At 43.9% G+C, this 26,754-nt stretch overlaps 1 protein-coding gene across 1 annotated transcript; it reads right to left on the bottom strand.

The window, feature by feature from the left end:
• Positions 1-1,043: 1,043 nt before the first annotated feature.
• Positions 1,044-26,754, bottom strand: tmem65 (transmembrane protein 65). Its single transcript, XM_070846840.1, has 7 exons — positions 26,241-26,754; positions 6,519-6,563; positions 5,640-5,707; positions 5,476-5,530; positions 2,905-2,947; positions 2,278-2,383; positions 1,044-1,512 (listed from the first exon to the last, which is right to left on the bottom strand). Exons 1-7 carry the CDS (start codon positions 26,494-26,496, stop codon positions 1,384-1,386), a joined length of 702 nt encoding a protein of 233 aa, XP_070702941.1. The 5' UTR covers positions 26,497-26,754; the 3' UTR covers positions 1,044-1,383.

Raw genomic sequence — 26,754 nt, 5'->3', positions numbered from 1 at the left:
GAAACACACAGAAAGACAAACTTTAGTGTCCAAAACCAAAAATAGCAGCTTCAGTTTCCAGATAGCCTGCGTCCCCACTGAGCGCCTCCTTCATTCATCAACCCGGACGAAGCATTTGAAGACTTTCCAGCAGAGTAAAGAACCATCTGATAGAGAAATAAGACATCTGATTATAGAGCTACATCAGTTTTTCATGCAAACACAGCTAAAACATTCCCATCGAGGTAGCAGCGGACACTGTTCCTTCTTTTTTTTTTTTCTTTGCCAAGTGTTTAAAGTGGCACATGAGCCTGACTGCTGACGCTCGAGTGCAGCAACTGTATATTTGTCACTGGAGTCACGACAAGCATGTGTTGTTTTTGGATGGAGATGTAGTGTCCTGGAGTGGATGTGCTTCATGTGCATGAAACAGTGTTCCAGCTGTAGCTGAACAGCTGCTCGGTACGTGTGTGTCGGTGGTGTTGCCACAGTCAGGATGGGAGGCAGTGGACCACACACTCCAGATCCAGATCACAGCTGCTGTCCGAAGCAGCGTTCACATCTACGGGCATTTTAGGCCAAAAAAAAGTAGATGTAAATCCAGAAGTTGGTTCATGAGCAGGAAAACACTTGGCTCTGTCACATGCAGGAGTTTTGTCGGGACAGGTTTGTTTGATCTGGTGCGACCAGCAGCGGGTGGAGGCTAAATTTAGCTGAAGGATACTTAAAGCTTCACAGATCGACTCCGACTGCTTGATTACTAATTTGGTTGTTTAGTGTTTAGTTGAGACGGGACAAATACTTTACTATGGAGTCAATCAGAGCAAAACTCTCCACACTACAAAATAAAAGAAGAATAAATTTGTGGTCACAAATCCAAAAGTTTTACTCGCAGTAAATCAAGTTGAAGGTTAAAAATGTTCCTTTTTGACTGCAGTGTGGAAGGTTTGGCTCTAAAACATCTTCTCCTTGACTGCACAATAAAAACACAACAGTATCCTCATGTATGGGAGCCATGAGGGGAACTCATCCCGGTGCATTACTGAAGGTCCACTGCTCCTCATGAGCTCCCAACATAAATAGATAGTGTTGTGTAACTGTGGGACTGATGGTGAATCCAGAAGTGAACGCACAGACCGATGAACTGGTCCAAATCTACAGTGAGTGAATTTAAATGAGCTCCAATTAAAGCGACATGTTGAATTAACAGACGCCTCGATGACACCACAGCCTGGTGCACCACAAGAAGCGAGGAAGTTGTGATGGGAGTCAAACTGTGTGAACGCCGCCCGAGCAGGAGGACAGAGAAACGTCCAGCAGGAAACACTTTGTCTTTTCTCTTTTTTTAACGTTGACATCAGCAGCCTGTGGGTGTGACGGTGTTCTTTAGCTGTGGTGGCCTTTTTAGGAGGAGTGTGTCTCCGTGTCACTGCCGGCTTGTGCGTCTTTCTCTTTCTCCTCGTCATCGTCACCCAGAAAAAGCAGCGGGAACATCCCCAGAATACAGCCGATGGACACGCCGATGCCTTTCCCCTGCAGGAGAGGAGGAACAAATCCTTCACTTGTTATCCCACTCATAAACTCTGGGATAAAACACATTCATTACGTTCCTTCGTACTTAGAAATGCTCTTTTGGAGAGCTTTGGAGATCTAATTAAAGGATAACTGCAGTACTTTTAAACCTGGAGCCTAATTGGACACTTTTTAAGTTTGAAATGACTGGTAGGTACAGCAACTTCTGTAGTGGCAGCCGAGCGAACGAGTGACAATAGCTGGAACGTTCAAAGCACATCCACTACTCTTGCAAACAAACAAGCTGTTATGTGTTTTCTGAGGCCAAATGTTGGTTTCAGAACAGGGTGGTTACAGCTCACAGGTTCCTTTGAAGCTGTTCTCTCTGGATGGGATGTGATAGATTTGATCTTACACCACTTTCTGCATTCCTCAGGGGTGACAAGGAAAACACTGGCAGTCTCTTTCCATGCCTCTTTTTTCGTCTGTGGATTCTCCTTATTATAGATGTTCTCTGATGTGTCTACGCTGCCAACAGCAGACTTTCCCTCCTGCTCCGGTAGTCTGACACCTTCCTACGTGTTGTTAATGGCATTTCTTAATTGCTCCAGGAGATTTCAAACGTGTCAAACAAATAAAAGTGGGGCACCCTGGTGGGGATCTTTGCTGAGGATCTCTGTTGAGTCTCTTTCTTCTCCTTTTAGTTTGTCACCTCTACTGTTTTGTGGATAATAAAAATTAAGTTTAATGCACAAAAATGAATTGAAATGAGTATCAAAGGCTCACAGTGTGAGAGCTGAGCCTGGTCTGCCACATGTCCACCTGTTTGGGCGACAGATCTGGAACCTGCATCCCCAGTCTGGAAGCCAGAGACTCCACATAACCTGCAAGGCTGCACACACACACACACACACACACACACACACACACACACAGATTTGTGTAGTTATACTGGACATCAACCATTTAACATACCATGTCTTCAGTTAATGGTGTCCTAATCTTGTGATTGTAAATCTGCACCAGCAGGGTCAGTAGATCCACTACATATACATGCACATACATGTCTGTCATCACTTTAAGAAATGTCTTCAGTTTGAAGCTGTAAAACAAACTGGTTCTCCAGAGGATAAAACACACAAACACACAGCAAAATGTACTCTAAGTGAGTGTGTGTGAAAGCCCGGGGAGGAAACAGAAGGTATTGTAACTGTTGTGGATTCAAATTCATATTCTGAACCACAAAAAAAGATCACAAGAAGCAATACAAAGGAATCTGAGTTTACTCATTCACTGCTCTGCTTTTAAACTGCAGCGAACACCTGCTGCACCTTGAACCCTCTTCAATAGACTTCACATGCTGCTAAAATTACACTGAACCCTCGGGCGCAGTTAATAAAGCTGCTCGCTTACCCGAGACCTGCCAGATCCGAGACCAGGTTCCCCAGCGCTGCAGCTGCAAGATCACAGAGAGGGAAACACTTCAACTTCTGGCTTTTTGTGATGAAACACAAAGAGAGATGGAGACAAAAATACATCACTGTTTACCCCCTTCTCTTGTTTCTCTGAGAAATGTAAGATTGTCCCGGTCTCACTGCATGTTTACACCAAAAGCTAATTTATGGTGTTGTGTGAATTACACTCAAAGTCAACGACAAGACATAAGAACATGCCGCATTGTGCCGAGCGATGAGAGAAACTGAAATTATTCAGCTTGAGCAAGAAATTTGCATTCATGCAAGTATGTGAGGAAACACATAGCCTGTGTAAAACAAACTGACGTAGCAGCCGATGCTGAAGAGCCTTAAAGCTGCATCCTCTCTAGTGTCCAGCAGGGGGCGACTCCACTGGCTCCAAACAGGAGTCTGATTGGATGGAAGTCAATGAGGAAATGATTTATCAGCTCAGTGAACAGTTTCTGCTCTCAGTCTCTAGTTTACAGTCTTCTTCAGCACAGCAGGACGTTCATTTAGGAAATTATGGTCCATTTAGAGGAAGATACACCAGGAAGAGGGGGGCGGGGCTACCTGCTCACTGACCAATCAGAGGAGGTCTTTGTGGACTGAACATCCCTTTTGGCTTCAAAACCAAGATGGCGACACGTATGAAGGCAAATTCAAGGCTTCTAAACATCAGTCTTCTTATATAGTCGATGATGAAGCTCCGGTCAAACTCACACAAGAGTTGTGAGGCGAAAATGAACACACAGGTAGAATCTGACTGACGCTCAGGTTGTGATCGTCTTTTATCAGATACTCGCCCACACACACGACAACCGCAACGAATAAGCGAATATACCTGAACCCCACAGCGCCAAGTGGCCCACATACATCTCTGCATACTGGGGAAGATGAAAAGCAGAGAAAGGAGTCCGAACAATACATCAAAGCAGTGAAATAGAAGATGAGAACGTCTGTCGGAGGGAGAGGAGGTGTGAACGTTTTCACAGATCAAAGAGCACCTTTGGAAGACACCAGTCAGCTGCCTTCTCCATCTGCCGTCAGCAAAATCAGCTCGACATCTCCACTCCATGTACTACATCAACAATACTTGGCAGCAATGAATAATTCAGGCTGGATTTTCAGTTGCTGACATGTGGCATAAAATACGTTTGTTCGTGGCCATTAAAACTGAGGATCTGTTTGTTTTGGCTTCAGTGGATTTCTGAAGGCATTAAAAGCGGCGAGGCTTGAAGCTGAGGGCACCCAGGACGTCCTGTTTCAAACTGAGATACCATCAGAGGAAAACTCCTGGTGATGGAGAAGCGACACCAGCACCTCTGACACCGGCGTGTGATGCAGGTGAGCGTCTCTGCAGGATGGATGACGGTGGAACAAATACACAGCCTGGATGGATAAAGCCGTCAGAGAGGAGCTATTGATCTGGAGCCTCTGATTTGCACTTTGCGGCGGACGTCGGAGCCAAGTAACCATGGAAACGGAATAATCTAGTGGCGAAGAGAGGGAGAAGATGAGCTCCGGTGCCTTTATGGTTTTCACAGCGTAATAAAGACCCCGATCGAGACCCCAGAACAGCAGCCGTGATGACAGCAGGCTGCAACGACGTCCAACACCTGAGCTGCAGCGCAGTTTCATCCAGCCGGTGGTTCACCTGAGGTACAAGAGTGATAACGAGGTCACACACTACATGTGCTGTGTGTTCCTGAATGAAAGACCTGTGAGGACTTCATGTGGTCATAGGCCCGGTGACAAGATGGTTTATAGAGGACGCACTCATCTCCTCCTTTAGGATGATGAAGGGTTTCTTTAACTGCAAAGACGTTCCCAGGATTGGACAAGATGCTCGAAGCCACTCTGTACCATTTGTGTTGGCGCTGGTCAAGACTCGTACTCGTCTGGTCGGCCATTTTTAAAACATTCTGTGATATCTGGAGTAAAGGGACACAGACAGACCCAGGACTCACATTATTTGGAGTAGCTCCTGAGTGTTTGCTCTCAGAGATGCACAGTGTCGTGCCTGAGCCCTTCTGTTGTTACTGGCACTACGGTTGGTGTCAATTCAAGTCTGGAAACCTTTCCTCTCCTACTTTGAACAGAATTTAGTATCCAAACATTAAACGTAGGCTCCCTGCTCATGTTTGTGTATGTGTGCGTTGGGCCGACTCTTTCTGTGATGTGCTCTGAAGTTCAATAAAAAGAAAAAGGATCTTGCACAGACGGGGTTTCTGTTCTGTTAATATTGAACACAACACTGCAGATAATTAATAATAAAAAGGGGATTATATTAAGATGACACCATTTTTCATGGTAAGTTATGTATTTATATATTTTAGTGGAACAATTCCTATTAAAAAGAAATCAGAGAAATCTCAGTTGTAACCATAAAGACTTGTTGAAACCTCAACAAATTATAGTAAATACCCAGACTGAATGTGCCGTACACATCTGAATATTATCAGCAGATCTCAAACACTTCAGACGAAGGCCGAACGCAGACGGTCCGAATCCCCAGTCGTTCACTCACCAGCCATGGTGGAGATCCCCAGTGTGACCCCGATGGAGAGCTCAATCTGCGTTCCCTGGAGAGCAGAAGACGAGAAGGAGAGACGAAGAAAATGTAGATTCTGTTCCATTTTTAACTAAATCTGTGTTTTCTAACTCCAGTTAAACTTCAGCTTCATCACTCACCGCTGCAATCATGATGGCATTATCCAGGAAACCAAACCCAATGAAGGGGAGCGCGTTGTGGAACAAAACTGCCAACAGACAACATTGGAATTATTTACACAGAATAAAGAACGGCTAACGGTGGCAGGTAACTTCTATATTTCAGCTTTACTTTATTATTATCAGTTGACCCAACATATCAGCTGGTTAGGTTCAGGAAAAGATCATGGTTTGGGTTAAAATAATAATATAAAAGCATATTATTTCAATAATAATAAGTAAAAAATGCAAAACAGGGTAAAATATACCCATTAAAATGTCCTTAAGTTTCTTAAAGTCAGCAGGTTTTATGTTCTGAGGCTAAGAAAATAGTTTACTTACTATTATTAATCTAATTCATATCATTATTATTAGTTTACTACATTGGTATATCAAAATGCTGGAAAATAATCATCATTCATCTGTCCTCTTGGTTTGGCAGTCTGGGGTAAACAAATATCACGTTCTACTTTATCTGAGCCCTGCTGGGCCCCTCAGTGTCCCACTGTGTGGAAATGTTGTTTTGAAAATGACTCCTTCCTCGTGGGTTCTGATCTGGAGTCTGATTATGAGGTTACTGAGCCTCTGATGCTCAGACTTCACAGAACCAAATGTGATTTGATGAAATGATTGACCGGAAAACACCACAAAGCTAACGGTGGTCTGGTCAGTGGCTCAGACAGCTTTGATTTCCACCATCAACGCAAAAAAGGAGCAACTACTGAAAGTATTTATTTAAAAAGTCTTCAAACCAGAAGTGCTGACAGCGTAGAAGTGCTGACGGAGGAACATCACTAAGCAATTTCTTTCCAAAACATAGAGGATAAGTGTGTGTGTGTGTGTGTGTGTCTAATCTCTCACCATATCTGATCTGAGCTGCAGTCGGCGGCGAGGGCTCCAGGGTCTCTGCAGAGAGAAGACATCACAGCACATGAGAAGTTCACTAATTAACGTTTGACGCTTCACTTAAAGCTCCTGCAGCAGCAGCAAAGAGACGAGACTCCGTTTGCTCAACCTGAACTCCTCACACTCGCCTCCAGCATCCGTCGGCTCACACTTTCAGTCACCGCAACAACTTCCAGCAGCTCGTGTTCCCCCTCCACACACACACATAGTTCAGCACTGGCTGTGTCTCCACTTTCTGCACTGTCAGCATGATTTGGACCCCAAACCAATTTCGCCCACTGGATCTGCGGCAGAGCCAATCAGAGTTCAATCCGAGTGACATAAGAACAAAAACTGGAAGTGACGAAACCGTCTGTGGGGAGTTGGGTTTATTTATGGTTTGTGTCTCCGCAGTCTGAGGTGTTCTGATTTTTTCAAGTACAACTTTTTGGACCAGACACGGTCGACCTTCATCACTGCCGGTTGTTTGATGTCAAGACCTTTAAAAAAGGTAGAAAAGAGCACCAACACACACCTGAGCACCTGTGAGAGCCAGAGAAACAGCATGCTGCATGAGCCATTCATCATCTCCGTCTGTTGTTGTTAAATAAAGTGAGTGAAGCAGAAAGTCTGACTTCTATCAGCCACATCATTAATGAGTTCTGCACTAAAGAGCCAAAATGTGTCGTCCTGTTCAAATCTGACCAGAAGTGTTGTTTCAGTTAAAGACTTTGACCTTTAATTAGTGTTGTTTCTAAATGCCAGAAGACTAAATGTCTAAAAATGCACCAGATTTTCAGATAATTAAAATCAGGTCAGGCGATTCTGAACCAGAGATATCTCATTTGTGTGACTCAGAATCTAATCTGCTTATTAATATGCAGCTGGTCACCCACAGGTCACAGCTTGAGCTGAACAGAGATCAGATCAGGGTCTTCCTGTCAGACTGTGGACCTCTCTGTCCACTTAGCTCCTTCTAATGAACCTCCTTTAAAGCTTTTCATCTTAAAACTGCTCACTTGTGGTCATGTTTGATGAATGTTTTCATTTATCAAACTGTTTCCGTTCCCATTTCAGATTTAGTTTTAGTCACAGAGACACAGTCAGAGAGGAGCTGTGATCACAGTGATGGGTTAAAGTCCAGTTAAAACTCATCTAAGCTGGTGACATCATGTGTTTGGGTGGAAACCACAAATACAGAAATCTCTCATGTTTCTGTCATATTAACTTAGAATGTAAATGTGTTCACAGCTTGTTTACACTGCTCACAAGTCAAAAAAAGAATTATTGCAGATTTAAGAATATGAAAATATAGAAAAGTGAAATTATAACAAGTCAGCTAGCAAAGACTTCTCACATCCTGGATGTAAAAGTGGAAAGTTAGGAGCTAAATCAAAGTGCTCGTGTTACGATAAGACGTTCAGTAAGTTGCACTCCTGGTTTGGCTCTAATGTCCGTCTTTAATTGGGAAGTGGAGAAGCTGCAGACTACAGTTGGCGTGTCGAGCACCCTGAGGATACACGGAGCCGACTCCAGAGAAGTGTGTCACTGGAGCAGAGTGCATTGTGGGCCAATGTGAGACCAATTACAGGAAGAGCTCAATTAAAACAAAAGCTTAATCTGCTCCAGACTCCTTCACTCTCTGACCTCTCTGAGCGTTTGTGCTCGTCTCACACAAGTTTTTAGAAACAGAATCACAGAGATGCCAGGAGCACAGAAATAAGTGGAGTGTGTGTGTGTGTGTGTGTGTGTGTGTGTGTGTGTGTGTGTGACTGCATTAAGAAGCCCGAAGCAAGAGTCATCTTTCAAAACAAGCAGGCAGCAGCGATGTGGACAGAATCTCACCTCGCTGAGTGAACAGTTGCTGTGTAAAGGTCAGCGTCTATTTTAGGAGACAGGAGTCAACAGCTCCTTCAGGAACCAAACCAGGAACAACTCACCCTCCTCACCCTCCTCCTCCCCCTCCTCCCCCTTCTTTCAAACAACTTATCTATCAATAGCAGCTCTAAAAGACAAAATGTCAGCTGGTGAGCTGAAAGCTATGGGAGTGAGTGATGGTAGCTAGTCCCATCCCCTCTCTGTGCTCACAATAACTTTCTATTGCTGTATGAAAGAAGAAGAAGAAGAAAAAAGCTTTGAACTTCCCCCCTTTTACCTAAAGAAACCAGCTGTGCTCAAATCAAAGGCCCTGCTGAGCCCGACCATCGGAGAGATCTGTGTCGCTGGAGTTACACGAGGATCTGATGCTTCCTTGTGGAATGCTCAATGAGCCGAAGTTGCCAGGCAACAAATGCCATTCCACTCAGTGAGAGGCATCGCTTAGCAACAACATCCATCCAGGAAGTGATGAGGAATATTTCAGGTGCTACAGCTTTGCTCTTCTCTTCTTTCTTTAAACCAACAGAACATCTGGCTGCTGTGAACTCAGGTTTCAAGTTTAATATCGATACTGAGCACTAAAGCAGCAGTGGATAGTCGTATTGCTCCGGGGCACAGACGTACGTGTCCCACAGTCAGTATCCAGACTCACTGCTCTGATGGTGGAGGTTCCCAGAGTAACAGTATTAAGAGAGGGGACACCTGTAGATCAACTAAACTGCTCCTGCTGGCTCAGACACATTAGACAAACTTCCTTCTAAATTTAATGCACATTTAAAATGAGTTTCCAGTGTAGCACCATAAAACTGGGGGGCGCCTCACTACAGCAGCCTGGGTGTGAATGTGTCCTGGGCCCTTTGCAGCACGTCACCCCGTCGTGTCTCTCCCTCGTTCTTCCAGAGACACACCTGAGCAGTGAGCAGGCAAATACAGGGAGTCACCGCTGACGTGACGAGCAGGCGTACACGGCTGCAGAGACAGTCACACTGTCGTTACTGCTGCTTCTGTTTTCACGATGTGGCGACCCCCCAGCTGTGTTTCACCTCCACTAATATCCGGCTGAGGTGCCGCTGTGTGCCCCTGCCAGCTGCAGCCATCAAGCTCTCCCTGCAGGAGCCGCTCAGCGTGCACATCAGGGCACCGCTCACAGTTTTTGTGGTGTGTGGTTCTAGTGGCTGCCCTTCAGACTTCTTAGATCTGGCTCAGTTACATTACAGCAACTGTGGAAAAGCTTTTGCACCTACCAGCCAGGTAAAAAATGTTCTTCTTTAATGCTGGAATCACATTTGGGGTTAGTTGTATGAGGCAGAACACAGTGCGGCATCAAGGGGAGGAAGAGGCAGCATCACCAGGCGAGAGTCAAGAGGGGAAGTTCATTCTGGTTGTTGAAGGTGACCGTGTAGACCACTCTGCTGCAGACAGCTCAGATTTACAAAAGGAGCAGTGAACTATTTCACTCTGAGTTATTTGTTAACTTTACCATCCAGCTTGTATGGTGCAACCTGTTGCCACACAGTTTTGGTGCAACTCTGTAGCTGTGTGTTCAAACTAAGCTTCATTTGAACACTTTCACAGCCTGCTGGTCCCCAGAGTACATTTATATTCAGCCTGCACACTGAGCATCCACTCAGATGTATTAATCAGGTTTTGTCCAGATTCTGGAGCCGTTCTGAGTCATCTTCATTTTCTTATTAAAGGCTGATTAAATTATTTAGAGCAAATATCAGCAGTGGTCAATTGATCAGAGCTCCCTTACACACTCCACACCTGACAAACACACAGGTTCTTAACTCATTTCACGTTAATTCTAATTTACAAATGTTGACATTTTAAAGATAATTCTTATGTTTCCGAGAAGAGTGAGAGGTAAACAGTTTAGATTAATGCCCACAGAAAAAAGCATTCCTGTCTGATGGAGATCCACCGAATCTCAATGAGAGCTGCTTCACTGCACTGCTGCTTCATTTCATCCATTAGAAATGATTTATTCTGATAATGTGTCGATCATTCACATGCACACAAAAACAAACGCAGGTCAGCCTCAGTCTTCACAAGCTCTCTGACAACATTTCTATCAGTTTATACATCATTTATTTAGTTCATCATTAATTATTCAGATTTAAATATTCATATTCATTCATATACTTGGTTAGCAAACTAAATGGTGAGTGTGGAGCCTTTGTTGTAACACTGCAACAGACCAGCTGTCTTTTTAAACCAACATGGAGCCTAATTCTAGTTATGAAGCACTAATTCAGCCAAACATGATGGATCCATTTTAGAGCTGAGCAGGTCCAGTAAGAGCTTAAATCTCAGAGCTGGACAATTAACCTCTGGCACAGTAATCACACGAGCTGCCAGTACAATGATTAAACATCCATCGCTCCCCAAAATGCTGGTACATCTCTCTGAGAAGCCGGGCTGATGATTTAGCACAATTCGATCTGGCGAGCTAACTTTTCTGACCGCTCTATCGAGGAATGATGTGCTCAGTGTCGATTCCCGAGTGGTTTAAACAGGTGAGGTCGAACATCATCTGTCTGCAGTGAACAGAAGTTACAGTGAAACTACTGAAGATATTATATTTTATTCCTGTACATATTTTATTTTGTATTTTTTGTATATTTGCATTATATTTTGTATATTTGTTAATTTATTTATTTTTCTTTTCATTGGAATTTCTCACTGTAAACTCAAGTTTCTGATGTAGCCATTGTGTAAATGTGAATTTCCCATTTGGGGGATGAATAAAGGTGCATCTTAATCTTAATAAATAGATTTGGTCGTGGTCCTCAGAGGGTGAACATGAACGCTGTTACTATCAGACCACACATGACAGACCTGAAGGAGCTTAGGACTTGGTAAAATGAAGGGAACTAATGTAGAAACGATGAACTTGCTGGGTGGGACGTCTTCTTTTCTAAATGATGTCAGGCAGGTGTGAAGTAACACGACACAGGATGCAGAGAAAAGACTCCTCAGACCTGAGGGACACATTTGGGAGGCTAAAGTGACACTTAAAGCTTTTAACCAAAAGAAATCAGACTGTGTTATCACAACCATCCACTTCTATTATCATAGAAGAAATATAATAATAGAAAAACAATACATAGACTGTATATATACCGTCTATATACTAACCACAATATAAGATAGAAAGCTGGTTGAATCGCTGTAGGATCCCTTTAATGACGTCACCTCACTGGACCGACAATCTCAGCTTGCACAAAACCTAATATTCACAGCAGTGGAAGGATTTTCTGCAGTGAAGTCGACAGAAAAGCTTCCTCCGGTCTGAGTGGAGCTCACTCAGCTGTGTTAACAGGACAGACCGCTCACACCAGACGTCCCATCATTGTCCCTACTTGTGAAAAGGAGCCGCTTCATCCGTCCAAGACTTTAGTTTTCTGGTGAGAAGTGAGAGTGACGGCGTCGTGGGGCCGCTGACTTTTCATGTTGCTGAAAGACGAATATTAATTTGAAATGTGCTGCTGAAAATATCAGGCCGCACGGAGGGAATAACCCATTTTCACCCTTTCTGATTTTGACTTCCTAATGACTGCAGTGAGTACAAACACTCTGACTCCTGGGAAAATGTGTCCAGAAATAGGTCTGACTGAAGCAGGCAAAAATTATCATCACTGCGTAGCGCGGCGATAGCAGCAGATCTGGAGTCAGACAAGTACATGATGAAGAGTTGTAGCTGCAGAAGAGCTCATAAAGCACAGAAAGACTGCAGAGAGTCCAACACAGCGCGTATGTCAGCGTCCGCTTAGGTTTGATTTAATCACTCTGTGTGTGTGTGTGTGTGTGTAATTAGACATCAACAGATGCTGCATCATCTGTCTGCTGTCAGAGTGCTGATTAACAGAGAAGAACACACTACACACCACAGAAGAAGAAGAAGAAGAAGTTAAATAAAGATGAAACATGATGGTTAACTTTAGTCATTGATGTTATTTGATAACTGCTAATAAATAAAAGGTCAGTTTGAAGCCTGATTATAGTTATTAAAGAAAAAATAAAGTAGTATAATAGTAAAATGGTGGAGATCTGAAACGTGGATCACGACTAAAATCTTATAAATCCATCTTTCTATAAATGTGTTTGTCAGACAGAGTTTGTTCTGACTGTCAACAGAATTAGTGTGTGAACAGCTGCACCAGCTTAAACTGAAGAGAAATCAGAGAATGACAGAAGACAGACAGACAGACAGTCCTGTCAGACAGACAGACAGACACACACACACACACACACACACACACACAGAGGATATTACCACCGACCACCGGCCACATGCTTCCCCTGCTCCAGCAGCCAACCTGGCAGCTCGTCAACCATCACTTGGACGCTTCTTTATATTAGAAACTCTGGATGCCAAATCTTCAAGTGGACTAAAAATAATTAGGAGCGTCACTTTTGGCACCAACAGATATGAAGAACACTCATCACTGTTTTCACTCCGCCGTCCTCGGGTTACTTCTCACGCACGCTTTCCACGTCCGACCTCCAGACGGCAGATTCTTCACTTTGGAGGAATTCGGCGCGATGAATGTTGACACTCAGTCGGATCAAATCCATCACGGAAACTTTCTGAGAGCTGTGCCGTGAATACAAGCTGGCATTGCACTTAATGAGGGTAGAACAACACTGATGAAACTGAGGCTGATGCATATACATGTGCAATTAAACTATTAACACAATTTACGGCCAAACGTATGTGTGTATTCCACCTGCACGTAGTTGTTGCCCAGTGTGGCCTTAATGCTATATCTATAAATATGTATAAAGAAGTGGACGCAGCTTCTGGGTCTGAGCAGTGAAGCTGCAGCTGGATCGGCCTCCACTCTCCAGGTTTAGAGCTTCACAAGCCTTGGCTCATAGTCGTAGATGTTCCAGCTCATCCTGGGGGTGTTTGGAGTGGGAAAAAGTGATTGTCCTGACCTAAACTCCATCAAACAGGAGCACCGTCGTGCTGAAACAGGAGAGAGCCTTCAACAAAATGCTGACACAAAGTTGGATATACACCTTTGTCCAAATTCTAGGATATTTAGGGAGCAAATATACTTTCGGCCTTGAAAAAAAAAATATATGGAAGCGCTGCAATGTGTCAAGAACAATAGTGGGGGTAATATAAAAGTAAGGATTCAAGGATGGGGCCAGTAGTCGAGACAGTCTGTGGAGTGGATCAGCAGCTAAAAAGAAATCTGATGAACCATGGATTAAGTCTTTATCAGAGTATAAAGGCAGTGAGGACAGGTATTCAATCTAAAACACTTGAAGAGATCATATTCAAAACCCAACGCAAACCTAAAACACCTGCGGACTATCTGACCAACATCTATGATCACATGGACAAAAGGCAGGATTAAAATCTCCCATGAGTATCAAACAAGTGGCCACATCATGTGAAAGTAGTTTGTTTACTTCTTTTTGGTATCATAAACATAAAACCTGTGTTACAGTAAAGATTAAGTAGCTCGTAGCAGTTAAGTTTTCACCACTGCAGCTGGTTCACACTGAAATACAACTACTGTGGAGAGAAGCATCACAGGTTTACTGTCCCTCCGTCATGCTGTGTTCAAAGCACCGTGTCAGAAAACACAGCTTCCTCGTTCATTCTGTTGAGACCACTGCATCAGCACAAAAAAAAAAAAAAAAAAAAGACAGGATCATCTGGGGGGAAACTGGGCTCAACTGTTGATGCAGCAGTCCAGCTGGCATGGCTGCGGTGGCCTGTGGGATACGTAGGAGCACATGTTCCTTGCAGATCACTGTTTATTACGCTTAACAAGTTTGCACACTTACTTTTCAGACCTCTCAATGCAAAAACTGCATTTTTGCTCCAGCAGATTGACGGTAAAACCCTTCCAGTGGAGAGTGGAGGTCGGTCTGAATCTACATTTGGGGGTGTTTTTGCACAGGTTTTTACAAAAGTGGACCGAACAGGTGAAGAGCAGATCTCAAACCTATGAAATGTGTCATCTGTGACTCCCGTGCAGGTTTTTTTTTTAATGACCTGGAGCTTTTACAGTCAACTTTCCACACTCTTCCGCAGGAGCGATGACATTTTCATTCCATTCAGAGGTTTTTAGGACGTGACAGGTCGGCGCTGAGGCTGCGGGCAGGCAAACAGACAGCAGGGTCAACACTAAGAACATTAACGTAGCTGTGCGGTGTGACCGGAGGAAAACCTGGTGCCACAAGTTAAGCTGTTGTCAAAAGAGCGGCATTCAGTGGCATTTCTGTTTTGTTTGTTCAAACTCAAAGCAGCGTTTAGCTCTGCTGTGGTCTGAAAGACTGAAACAGATCTTGGCTTGGTGGAGTCAGACGGGGGGGGGGGCAGACTAACATCTCTGCAGACGACGAGGTGTTTTCAGGCTACATAGCTTTACCTGCACTGAATATCACACTGAGCAGGCTGACAAGGGCTGCAAATAATGATTATTTTCATTACCCATTACTCTGGCGATTACTTTCTCAACCAGCTGGCCTATAAAATGAAATGAAGTTTTCACCATGACCCAGATATATTCAGTTTGCTGTCACAGACGAGGAAAGAAACTAGATAATTTTCACATTTGAGAGGCCGCAATCAGCAAATTATGACTTTATTTTCTTGAAAAAATGAATCAAACTGATAAATGAATCACCAACTATTTTGATAATCAATTAAATAGTTGGCAACAGGTCAAAAAGGTAAAACAACATTTTAAAAAAAGATTTTCTAATTTGAATATCTTGTAGTGAAAAACGCCGGATCAGCCAGTCCATCTAAAATCAAACCCAGTTAGGCTCCTTCACTGGACCGGACCAGCGAACAGGAAACCAGACCAACCTCAATTGGCGACTAATCGATTGATCACTGCAGCTCTGATACTGACTGTTGCATCAAACAGTAAAAACAGGGTGACGGAGAGGTGAAATCCTGGAGGTCTACAAACCTAAACCAACAGGCACAACAAGGGAGCTGATCACTGAATAACTTCATGTGCACAAACACCAAAATGTGGAGTAAAAACAGCCATTTAGCTGAAATCATGGTCAAAGTTTAGAGTCTGGTTTTGCAGCACATTTCTCCACAGCTCACTCTTTCTTCTTCTTCTTCACCCTCCTCCCTCTCCCCCTCTCTCTCTCTCTCTCTTTGACTGTTTTTGTAATTGTCAGCGTTGAGATGTGGAGACGACTCATCTCAATCTCCCTGCATGAGGCAGCACTTTCTGCTGGGTTTAAAAGCGATATCACGCTGCTGTCGACCTGCAGGCGCAGCCGCACATTTAAAAGAGGCGGCTCTTTAAGTTTTCAAGCACCGGCCTAATTTATGTGCCAGTCAAACGGCTCCTCTTCCCAGGTGCCACCTCTTCGACAGATTGTTCATCCGTCTCAGATCTTAGAGGAAACAACCGCCTCGCTCTCGGCACTCCTCAAGCTCCCCTCCACCACGACCGGTGACTGACAGGTTCCTGAGGTGTGTTGGCGCAGCAGGGAGGACGACTGAACGTACACGCTGCGCTCTGTGTGGCCACGGGATCTACTTTAGTTTATATATTATAGATACAGGGAGGGGAAACACAAGCCTCAGCCTCCACACTGACCGTACGGGGTCAGTTAATGAAATGAGACCATCATAACATTCTCCATAAAGACTGTTTCAAAGGTCTCAGCCAAATCTCTTAAAGGAATAATCCACAATATCGATGTTCTATTACTGTTCTGACTCTTTATCTTATGACTCCCTGAAGCCGCTGTGGGAGCACGATCTAGGGGCAGCATTTAGTTCTGCAGACTGGATCTAGATTTGCCACGGGATCTTACCGAAAACAGAATTTAAATCCTTCCATAGGACGGAAAGAACAGCTCAAACCTCTGTTATAAATGTAAAGGTACACTTTCCCTCTTGTTTTGGTCATGTGATCACATACAGACTCTCTGGAAAGAGGCTCATTGAGGAGTTTAACTTACATGTGACTTACACTTTGTATAGCACCTTTAAAAACGTCGTCTCGTTTTACTGATTAAACCAAATCTTTGAGTCAGACACAAATTATCTGTTAATAATTCTTCTATTTCTGTCTAAAAAGCGGATCCTGCTGCGACGGTCTGTCCCACAGGACCCCGCGGTCGTATGTGGATCACAGATATCAGCTCTACTTCTGGAGAAACTGACTCATGGCCATATGAATGCATAATAAATCCATAAAGAATCAGACAAACGCTGACAGAGAGAGAGAGACTATGAAAAGCACTCTATGGTCGGGTTTGACAGCATTTCATACAATCTAAATCCTTGCAAATCCCTGACTGAATGTATTAGTTTTCTAGCTATATAATGTTTTAGTCTGCGTCTTCATCCGTTTGTAGTCTGCAGTTCTTTTTTTTCACAACACTGAGCTGCACAAGTTCACAAACTGACAATGTCTATCACCGTCTTCTTCATCCGGCCCCAAACTTCCATCTGAAATTAGCTAGCTGTCGCCACAATACACAGAGCTGCACTCAGCACAATCTGAATGCAAGCAAACAAAAGAAAAACCCACAGCTACAGCACGGGGAAGCATCATCTTCCCACTAATTAATCCCCTGTAGAATTGTACTATTTGTCTGAATTAATTTCAGGCATCTATTATTGTCACTGGTGGGAGATGTTCTCTGCACCGAGGCGCACAACAAACCTGAAAGGAAAAGACAAAGCAGCAGCACTCCATGCAAAGAAGAACACGTTCAACAACTGTTAACAGGCTGTCTGCATGTTTCAGCAAGTTACATTTAACCCTTTTTATAGACTTTTTAATACAATTTTTAGGTGAATTTTGCAATGAAATAAGCATCAAATGTGAGAATACAGGTCGACTCTTCTGAGTAAGTACATACACTGCAAAACGACAGAATTTAAGACTTTTTAAGACCCTTAATGTGAATTTAAGAAATTATAAGGCTTTTTAAGGACCCACGGCCACCCTGATAAATCCTTTTCCCTCCAACCACACAGTGATTATTATATCAGCACAAGTTTGGCGCCATCGTCCTACTTTATTTCTCATATCAAATGAAAACTCATGCATCAGTTTAGTCTCGGTCTGAAGCCTCAAAGTGTCTTACTATCTTACCTAAGTGGTCTCAACAACATCTGTGCACCCACATATTACTGAACAGTCTGTGTTCTACAATCTGGAAATAACGATAATTAATAATTACAGTGATTAGTGCTGGACTCACACAGGTGTGTCAGTGACAGAGGGGAACAGATTACTGTCGGCATATGATGGTTTTTTTCCTGCTCAAAGTTAGTTTAATATTTAGTTCAGGCAGATTTTCTCGCCGCTCCTGAGCCGTGACATAAAAGATAAGAATATAGACAAGATGGACGACATGACGGCTCCCTAAAAGAGAAGCCAGAACATCTGGATATGCAGTATCAATCATTAACCCCACCTCCTCCATGTTGGTGGATCAGACGTGGGCCAAACTAAAAAATGGCCAAAATAAGGTCTCCAGCTATGTAGACAGAAACCTGACAGCATTCTGCTTCTGGTGTTTTCTAAAAAGGAGATCACAGCACAAGTGATCCACAGAGAAGAACACACACACACACACACACACACACAAAGCAGTTTAATTTCAGCTGGACTTCAGGATTCTAGCAGAATATGAGGGTCTCTACCCTGTAACAGCATTTTCAGCAGGCCAATGTCATTTTCATGCCAAAAAATTCTTCCTTTCAACTGACTGGGAAGTAAAAAAAGGCAAGCGTGTGCAGAATCTGGACCTAGCAGTACTTCAAGTTACGCAACAGTTGCATTTTTTAAGCAAAAAGAGCGTGAAGGGAGTTTTTGCTCCGGCTGAAGCGGCACTAGCAGAGGAGAGCTTCTGTCGTGGTGGAAGGGCTGAAGTGCTCAGTGAAACAGGTGAGGAGGAGCCCACCAGCAGCCCGATCGGCATGCCGGTTCCCTGGGTGTGTCACATGTTCAGTGGTTAATTATAAGCCACGGTGGAGCGTGCAGAGGTGACGGACTCATTGTAAAAAGCAGCATTGTATTACCATGATGTAAATGTCAGCTCGCTGCGTCCCGTCCCGAGCGACAACAATCCAAGAAGCTGAAAGGTGAAGCCACAGCATGTTATCTGAAATAAGACTATTTTAATCTTCTCATTATAAACTGGCACACTGCTCTCCTGAGGAGTTTCCTTTTGTTTGAAGGGACTCGCCATCTGCCCAATGTTTAGACACACTGATGAGGAACGGGTCCCTTCAGACTCTCACTGCAGCAGATAACAACAACAGCACTTCAGAAGGGTTTTGATGGCCGACATGTTGGATCTGGCTCCGAGCTGGCAAAATATCGGCATTCAATAAGCTCCGACGTCATCGGCCGGATGTTATAATCATTTGTGGCGGTAGAGGAATTGGAAAACATCGTGCTGCAGGCTTTTCAGCTGCAGGCAGGGTGCAAAATTAATATTTTTGTGTACTGACCAAAAGGCTTGTGACTGTCAGGCTTCCAGCAGCCACTCGGACCTCTGACGTGTTTCCTTTTCTAGCTTGTGAGTGAAACAGATCTACCAGCACTTGGCTGGTGGCTGGAGCTGATTTTGTGTCCTGGCTGTAACTAACTAAGGTTCTTTCTATAAAAAAGGCAAAAGTAGAGAGAGTTTTCTGATTAATGAGTCCTCTGAGTGTCTGCTCTCAGAACTAAAACTGCAAGTGAGTGTTTATCTAGTCAACATCGATGCTAAATGAGAAAGTGTACTTCCATCCTTCCAGCTACAGGTCGTCAACATTAATTAGGCAGCAGCAATTAAACTCTGTGTCCTCTTCTCTCAGCCAACAATCAATCAGAACAGATCTTTGAGTTTCCGCTGTTTGCAATTTTGGTTAATTGGAAATGTTAAAAGCTAAACCTATATTTGGATTGGAGAGAACACTAGAAACCTCACGATTCTGCAGAGTGTGTTCCCACTGAGAAGAGAAGCATCAGATCCCCGTTCAGGGAAGCTCACAGCTGCTGTACAGTAACAACACGGAGCTGCAGCTGCACAAACAGACACGAGGATTTAAGAATTTAATTTCTGGAAGACCACGTTTTCAATTTCAGAGGCCGGTGATTTCAGATAATCATGACAAACAGCATGTATTAGGTCATTGATGTGCAGGACCGGGCTTTCACTCAGCCCGCCTGCTTCGCTGTGACTTGGAAAAGTGTTTGAAACACAAAATATCTGCTGGATTAAGCTCCCATTATTTGAGGAGCCAATTTAATCTCAACAGTGAGACGAGGGCCGTTAAAAAACACCGCTATTATCTACATCACTGCAGCTTCCTCTCTGTCAAACTGACACCAGTAGCCTCTGATTCACATTTTTATGGTGCATTTTAATTGGACTCTGCGAGACATCCTGTCCGCCTGGAACAAAAAAAAGACCTCTGAATAACAATCTCACACCATTAGCATGACAGGAATAAGTAGGTCTGGATGAAATGATGGAACAGCCCAAGGAAACAAGAGAGGTTCAGTGGTAAATACAGAGCTGATAGACTATATCAACATTTTAATATTTATGTTTTTGTCTCTTCAGGATTCAGAAATCACTCTCAAGGTCTTGGTGCAGTCCTGCGAAACGAGCTGCACACTGCACAGCTGACTCAAGGGAAGCTTGTGGAGGTTGTTTATGCACAGGAAGGTTTAAGTAGCTAAGTGGCCTCTTGAAACTCATTTAAAATCACTTTTCATGCTTCAGACAACATGGAAAATGTGACCGAGTTCCAACCAGTGGCTCTTCAGTCTCAAGGATTTCCACTTCTAGTGACAATCATTTCTGGGGGAATAAAAAGGTGAATTTTTGGGAGTAAATATTGTTAAAAAAAGAACCGACAGATGACCTTAAAGTGTCACTAGCTGATATGGATATAGATGCATCTGGTGGGATTTAGTCATTAGGATCTCTGGTATATCATCACTGCACAGACTGTTTCAGTTTCATGACATGAAAACTAATCCAATAATAGTAAACTTAACTCTTTAGTTCTGCCTACTTGTGCAACATTAAAAAAAAAAAGAGTCATCATTTCAAGAGGATGCATTAAGTTTACCTGCTGCAAGGAGCTCACCTCAAGAACTTTACGTTACAGGTGACTATAAAATTAGTGGATAGTCAGATTTTTCTAGATTAATCATAACAAGTCTGAGTCCTTTAAGGGGATAACTGTAACTTTACCTGGGCCAGACTCAGATTTGTATTCTAAATGTCTGAAGACATCATGGAGAGGATCCTTACAGAGACAGACCTGTACGCTCCTTTCTGTTCTCTTCAAAGCCACCAGACTACATTCACAAAAACAGGAATTTTACCCCGCAGAACACAGGAGCTGCTGGTCTGCTGCTGCCGCCTCCACTAGTTAGTTTATTTATGTTATTGTGGGACAAGTTAACTCTTTAAAGCACCACAGTTGAAGTAAGGTGGAGCTGTGCTGGCCGGACTGTGTCAGTACAGCGGACTTGTGCACACTCCTGTATTGTGGGGGAGCAGCGTTGGATGTTTTTCGAGTGGATACCTTCTACTCTTTCTAGTTTCTCCAGTGTTACACCCCCCGTCTTTAAGCTCCACCTGTGTTTCACAAGTCACATTATGGGCATTTACAGCACGGCACACAATCTGAAATGCGTGTGGCCTCACATTTTCTCTGCTCCTCCGCTCAACACGAGCCTCCTCGAGTTCAGAGCGTCTGCTAAACGTCTGAAATGTAGATGTAATGTTTTAATGAGCCTGCAGCTTCGCTCAGCATCAGACTCACTGGGCTGAAAGTCTTTCACAGCTCAACAACAAATACTTCCATATCCCCTCCTGTCCTTCGATGGCTCTCAGCTCATTAGTAGTTGCACTAAAGGGGGGGTGTGTGGTGGGGGCTCGGAGTTGAGCTTATTAGTGACCACTTTCACAGCCAAGCACAGTCCTGTGCTGAGCCGACTAATTAACATGATGGACAGTGCTGCAGGAAGAGCGGGGCTGCTCTGGGCCGCATGGTCCCACCTAAAAATACACTAAAGAGCCCACACGTGTTTCCACTTACTCACTTTTGACTGTGTTTGCATACACAGAAGAAATCAAGTCAGTGAGAGGAGTCAGGTTAAGGCAGGAAAGCAGAGAAAGGTGGACCCATGTGCTCCAGTGACTTGGTAACTGTTCGCTTTAACTTGATTAGTAATCATTGTTCTGATGTTTGAAGAGGGAGTGACACTAGCACTGAAGGTTATCTGGCTCTCGAGCATCAGTGAGATATTTTCTCTCTCTCCTCTTTTGATTCCAGTCCTGGCACGATATGCACACATGTCTTTTACTTCAGAGGAGGTATGGAGTGTGTCTTGACTACATGTACAAAACTGGAGCCAGTCTCAGAGCATCTGGATGACTTGGTTTCCTGGTCAACACCTCACTTCCTCCAAAAAGTCCCAGACTTCAGTAATGTGTCTTAGCCATGGTTCTCTGGCCTGATTTCCTGCTACGTACGTGTCGATAAGAAGCTGAAGGAGTGGATGAGGTTTTACAGTAACGTAGGCATTCATATTCATTAACGGTGAAAAAGGAAATGCCAGTAAAAACAAAGTGGCATCTAACAGCGTCAACAGGGGGAAAGAGAGACTCTTCCTCTGGGGTGATGGTGTAAACCGAAGAGTGCGTCACACAGCGGAGCGCCCAGCTCGGCGAGCGCAGCGATGGAGGGGGGCGTTTAAATCCACGTGTTCAGGGTTTAAAATGTGAGGGTGCAGGTCGAGTCCCGACAGGTCCTGGACCACACGCCACATCTTCTATTTTCTCATTTTGGCTTTGTTCGTTTTTTTTTTTTAAGAATATGACGTCACATTAGAGTTCAACAATCTGATTTTCTAGAACTTTATCGACTGAGGCGTTAAAAAATTACTTAAAAATAAATAAATCAGAAAATAGAAAACTTACGTGAATAATTTTTTCTTGCAACTCACCAATAATATAAATATGAATATTAATCTGTCTCTTTAATTTTACCTCTAAAAAGGTTATCTGTGTTTGAAAAAGAAACATGTTCATGAAAGTCTATGGAAATAAGGAGGATAATGAATCATGCCTCCACAGAGAGGACAGAGACTCTGTCTGGGTCAGAATCTCTCCAGAGGAGCTCAAAGCGCTCAGCTGCTTCCACGGGATGGAAAAAAAGAAAAGACAACACAAACACATTTTTGTGACCTTTAAAACTTTCAAGGGACCGAAAGCATCTGGACACTGGCTGTGACGATTAGCTGTCATTTCCACAGCAGCACTGCTGAAGAGGAGGAGGAGGAGGAGGAGGAAGACAGTCTCACATCCAAAGGCCACGAAATGATTCTCACAAACACTTTCCATCTTTTCATGCATCAATTATTTCTATGGCTAGTTCCCAGTTTCAGAACATACTTCAATAATAAAGATCTTTAATGGATCAGCCTGGTTTGCACCCTTCCACACCTGTGCAGAGAGCGTGACGGACACACTCCTCCATCAAGTCTCTTACACAACCGTCTCTGTAAAGAAATGGGTGTGGACTCAAACTGGGTCTTTGACGGCAAGAAAAGTGGCGCTTTGTGTGGAAGCAGAGGAGCCGCAGTGCTGCCAATGCTTTCCTAAATCCATTTCAGTGTATCAGAGGCGGAATAGAAAGCTGTTGCGTGGTAGACGGGTGGATTAACAGCCAGAAAAGGGAAACAATTTCCTAAAAATCAGCTTGCACATCATCTTACATAATGGCCTGAAAAAGCAGTTTGGGTGCTGGGTGCTAATGAGAGCAGGGTGTTGCACTACAGAGTGAAGAGGAGCCGCTCTGAACGCACAACTGAGACTCTTTAAAGTCTTGGCAGCGTGTCAGCATTTTATCATTTCAGCATTATCGGAGCAGAAGGGGGAGGACGGGGGGAGGACGGGGGGAGGACGGGGGGAGGACGGGGGGGGTACTGCAGAGGCGAGGAGGACAGTAAACGCACCGTGAAACACCGAGCACCTGCTGAGCAGAATCCAGGCTCCACATGCCGCACTGTGTTTGGCTTTTTTCATTATTTTATTACAATTTCAATGACATCCAACTCTTTTAACACGGGGCTGGCTTTTTGTTTTCCCCCCGAATATATCTGACACTCAAGTACAACACAACTGGAGTCCATCTTTGTATAAAAATGTCATTCATGTGCAGCTTTGTTGTCATATATTCAGATGTGGTGGACTTCATCAGCCTCATCTTTGTCAGCAAAAAAGAAATCGATTCACTTATGTATTGTGACTGTTACTGCTTTTAATGTAACGTGAAGTCGTATCCACTGCAAGAGAGACGAATGATGTTCACACTGTACTGTACATACTTCACTTTTTGAATCCAAAGATTTAAACACAAATGCTGCGCTCACAGCTCGATAACTCTCTCTCTCTCACTCTCACTCTCAGTTTATACCTCGACCCCCCACCCACCCAGAGAGGAAGAGACTTCAGGGCAGATGTCTCCCTCTCTCGCCTCTTATTCCCACTTCATTTGCTTTGCTTTAGCGGGCACTTCCATGTTCTCCGGTGTAAGTGATGCTGTTTGCCGCTCTGGAACACTCAGCAGAACTGACGCAGAGAAACTCGCCAATTACCTGCCCCCACTGGATTAAACTGAAGACACTGAATAAACCACTCAGCAGTTCACACAAAGCTTCATGTTAGCGAACCCCAGCAGGGACACATGCATGGGGAAGTTAAAGTTCACTTCAAAAAGTTTGTATTTTAACATTTGCTCTGTTGTACACTTCTCTCTGCAGTGATGCGACATGTGATCAATGTGGGCTCATACGACTGTCCGGCTCACCTTTTCCTGATGGTCACCAAAAATCACAATAAATCCAAATATTGAATCAAAATACTTAGAAATGAAAACACATGAATGAATGGGCCGAGTGTCGTGATACTATTGAACCAGGAGAAGATCGTCCCTGCCCTGCAGTCCTCTACGGTCTCTCTCTGGTCTCCCACAACACTTCATCCAAGCTGAAAAACACTATGAAGTCCAAAATGACTCTTGAATTCTGAATTTACAGGCCGTTGGCAAGAATCAGAGAATCCCAAAGACGCTCTGAGGACGTTAATCAGATCTTTGTGCTCAGCTGATTTTACTATTTCAGTCCTCAGATGAGTCACTCTGGTTTAGATTCACTTTCAGACTATTTTCTTTTTCCTCTCAAGCAAACAGAAAATACCCTCTGGTGACTCAGAAGAGGAAACCTACACACACACACTCCCTGACTAATTATTAGACTAAACCTGCTCCAAAACCAACCTAAACCACAAATGTCCAGACTCTCAAAGCCTTTACCAGCACGTATAAACTGTTACTGTAAATAAAAAAGTCCCCTTACACCCACAGCCCTCCCTGTGTGCCGCCACACAGACAGATGCGATGACAGGATCGTTGCATTTCTAATATTCAAAGATGTCTGGTTCGGCTGACTGTGCAGATGAAACACCAGATTATGTAGAAAATCAAGCACTTCTCCAAGGAATACTTTTCTTCTTCTGGTCTATTCCAAAGCTTGAAAACATAACATTTAAATTGAAGCATTTTCCATTACATGATGTTTTTAAAGCTTTCTGGAGCCGCATTTCAAATATGGGGGGTTTAAAACTGCGAGAACAATAAAAAATCATTACTACTATGGAATCAGTCAACTATGACGTCCCATAAATATTAGTTTGTGTCTTTGAAATACTGCTCACTTCATCATCTCAGCTGGGATCATGATACATCACAAATCACTGCTGATCAGCTGATAAGTAAACAGCAGAACAGTGGATGCTGTGGTAACACTTGATGTTGAGAATAAATAAATAATAAATAACAAGAATAAATAAAAAAAATAAACCCAAGAAAGGCAAAATGATCAAAATGTTAAACTACAGTCAGAATGCAGCCAAATCCTAACTGGGTGTCACCAGTGTTGTTGTCGACTCATCAGCAGCACATGATCTGGTGGCCATCTCTGACTCACTTCCCTTAATGTATAATTCTGGTATTTTAAAATCTGAGACCTATTTTTACATAAGTGTTGAAGTTGGTATCAGTCTGCAGCCACTAAACGGGCTGCAATGGCTGCAACAAAATGCTTTGCGGCAACTGCATCTGGTCAAAGCACGTCCACTAAAAAGTGAGGTTCTTTTTGTTTAATCAGAAACAGCAGTTATATCACTCTCTTCAAGGCCACCAGACTCCTTTGACAAAACCCGTAATTCTACCTCACAGAACATGTAAGTTGTGGGTCAACTGCTGACTTGATAAGTTATTTTGTTTATGTAATTGTGTGACTTTGGTGTTTTAAAAGACTTTGTTCGGATACTAACTAATGTGTTAAAACACCAGAGTCACAGGAACTAGCATGGCAACCCCTGTGTCCTGTGAGCTAAAATCCCTGTTTTTGTGAATGTAGTCTGGTGTGTGTGCAAACAGCTGTTTGTGGTTAAACCAAAAGGATCTTCCAGGTCTCTCTCTGTAGGGATCCTTTCCATGATGCTGTCACACACTTAGAATAACACTCTGAGCCTGTCAGTGGATCAAACAAGCTCTTTTAGTGGACCTACTGTGATCTGGAAAGGATTACGGTACAGCCACTGTGTTTCTGATGAACCTACCAAAACATGTGAAGACAGGACCCAGGTTTAAAAATACCAGAATCATCCTTTAGGACAATAGTTTGGACCTGCGCTTGTATTAACAGCTTGAAACAGAAGCACAGGTGCACCTGACCTCACCTGTCATTCATTCTCACCTTTGACCTGCTCTGTTGGCTCTCTTACCTTGAGCAATGGCTATGGACTCGAAGCTCTGCAGCTCCTTCAGTAAACACGTCCTCTCCTTCGGCTGGAGGCGGTAAATAAACTCTTTGGCTCTCGTGGGGGAGTTGAGCGGCTCCCTGGGCTCGTTTCTCCCGTGTGTGCCCATCCAGCAGACCGGCGTGTGTCGCCCGATCCCCGGCAGCCCCGGAGCGATCCCCGCCGCTGGTAACTTCAGTAAAGCCGGCCGAAGAGCTCTCCGTAGGCAGAGCTTGAGCATGGTGCCGACACAAACAACCGCTCCTCCAAGTGTGGAAAATGTAGAACTTGTTGTGTTTTTACGTTAAAATAGGCGCCGACCTCCGTGTTCGTCTCCCCGCTCCAGGTACGACCGACGCTCGGGCAGAAGTTGTCTCTTGTTCGGTCCGACTAACTAGCTCGATTCGGCCTCAGAGGGGAAGAAACCGGCCAGTTTTAATGGCCGCTTGTCTGAAACTCGGGTGAACTTTCGAGCAGCCGGACATGTCTTCTTTCCCTG

This window comes from Pempheris klunzingeri, chromosome 16 (assembly GCF_042242105.1).
Source record: "Pempheris klunzingeri isolate RE-2024b chromosome 16, fPemKlu1.hap1, whole genome shotgun sequence".
Classification (NCBI taxonomy): domain Eukaryota; kingdom Metazoa; phylum Chordata; class Actinopteri; order Acropomatiformes; family Pempheridae; genus Pempheris; species Pempheris klunzingeri.
Note: the sequence above shows the minus strand (reverse complement) of the source record. Positions and strands in the feature narration are given on the sequence as shown.

Coding starts and splice junctions, on each gene's coding strand:
- tmem65 (XM_070846840.1), bottom strand. CDS start 26,496: ATGCTCAAGCTCTGCCTACGGAGAGCTCTTCGGCCGGCTTTACTGAAG. Junction 5,531..5,639: donor ATGCCATCATGATTGCAGCG/GTGAGTGATGAA, acceptor TCTGCTCTCCAG/GGAACGCAGATTGAGCTCTC. Junction 2,384..2,904: donor TCGGATCTGGCAGGTCTCGG/GTAAGCGAGCAG, acceptor GTGTGTGTGCAG/CCTTGCAGGTTATGTGGAGT.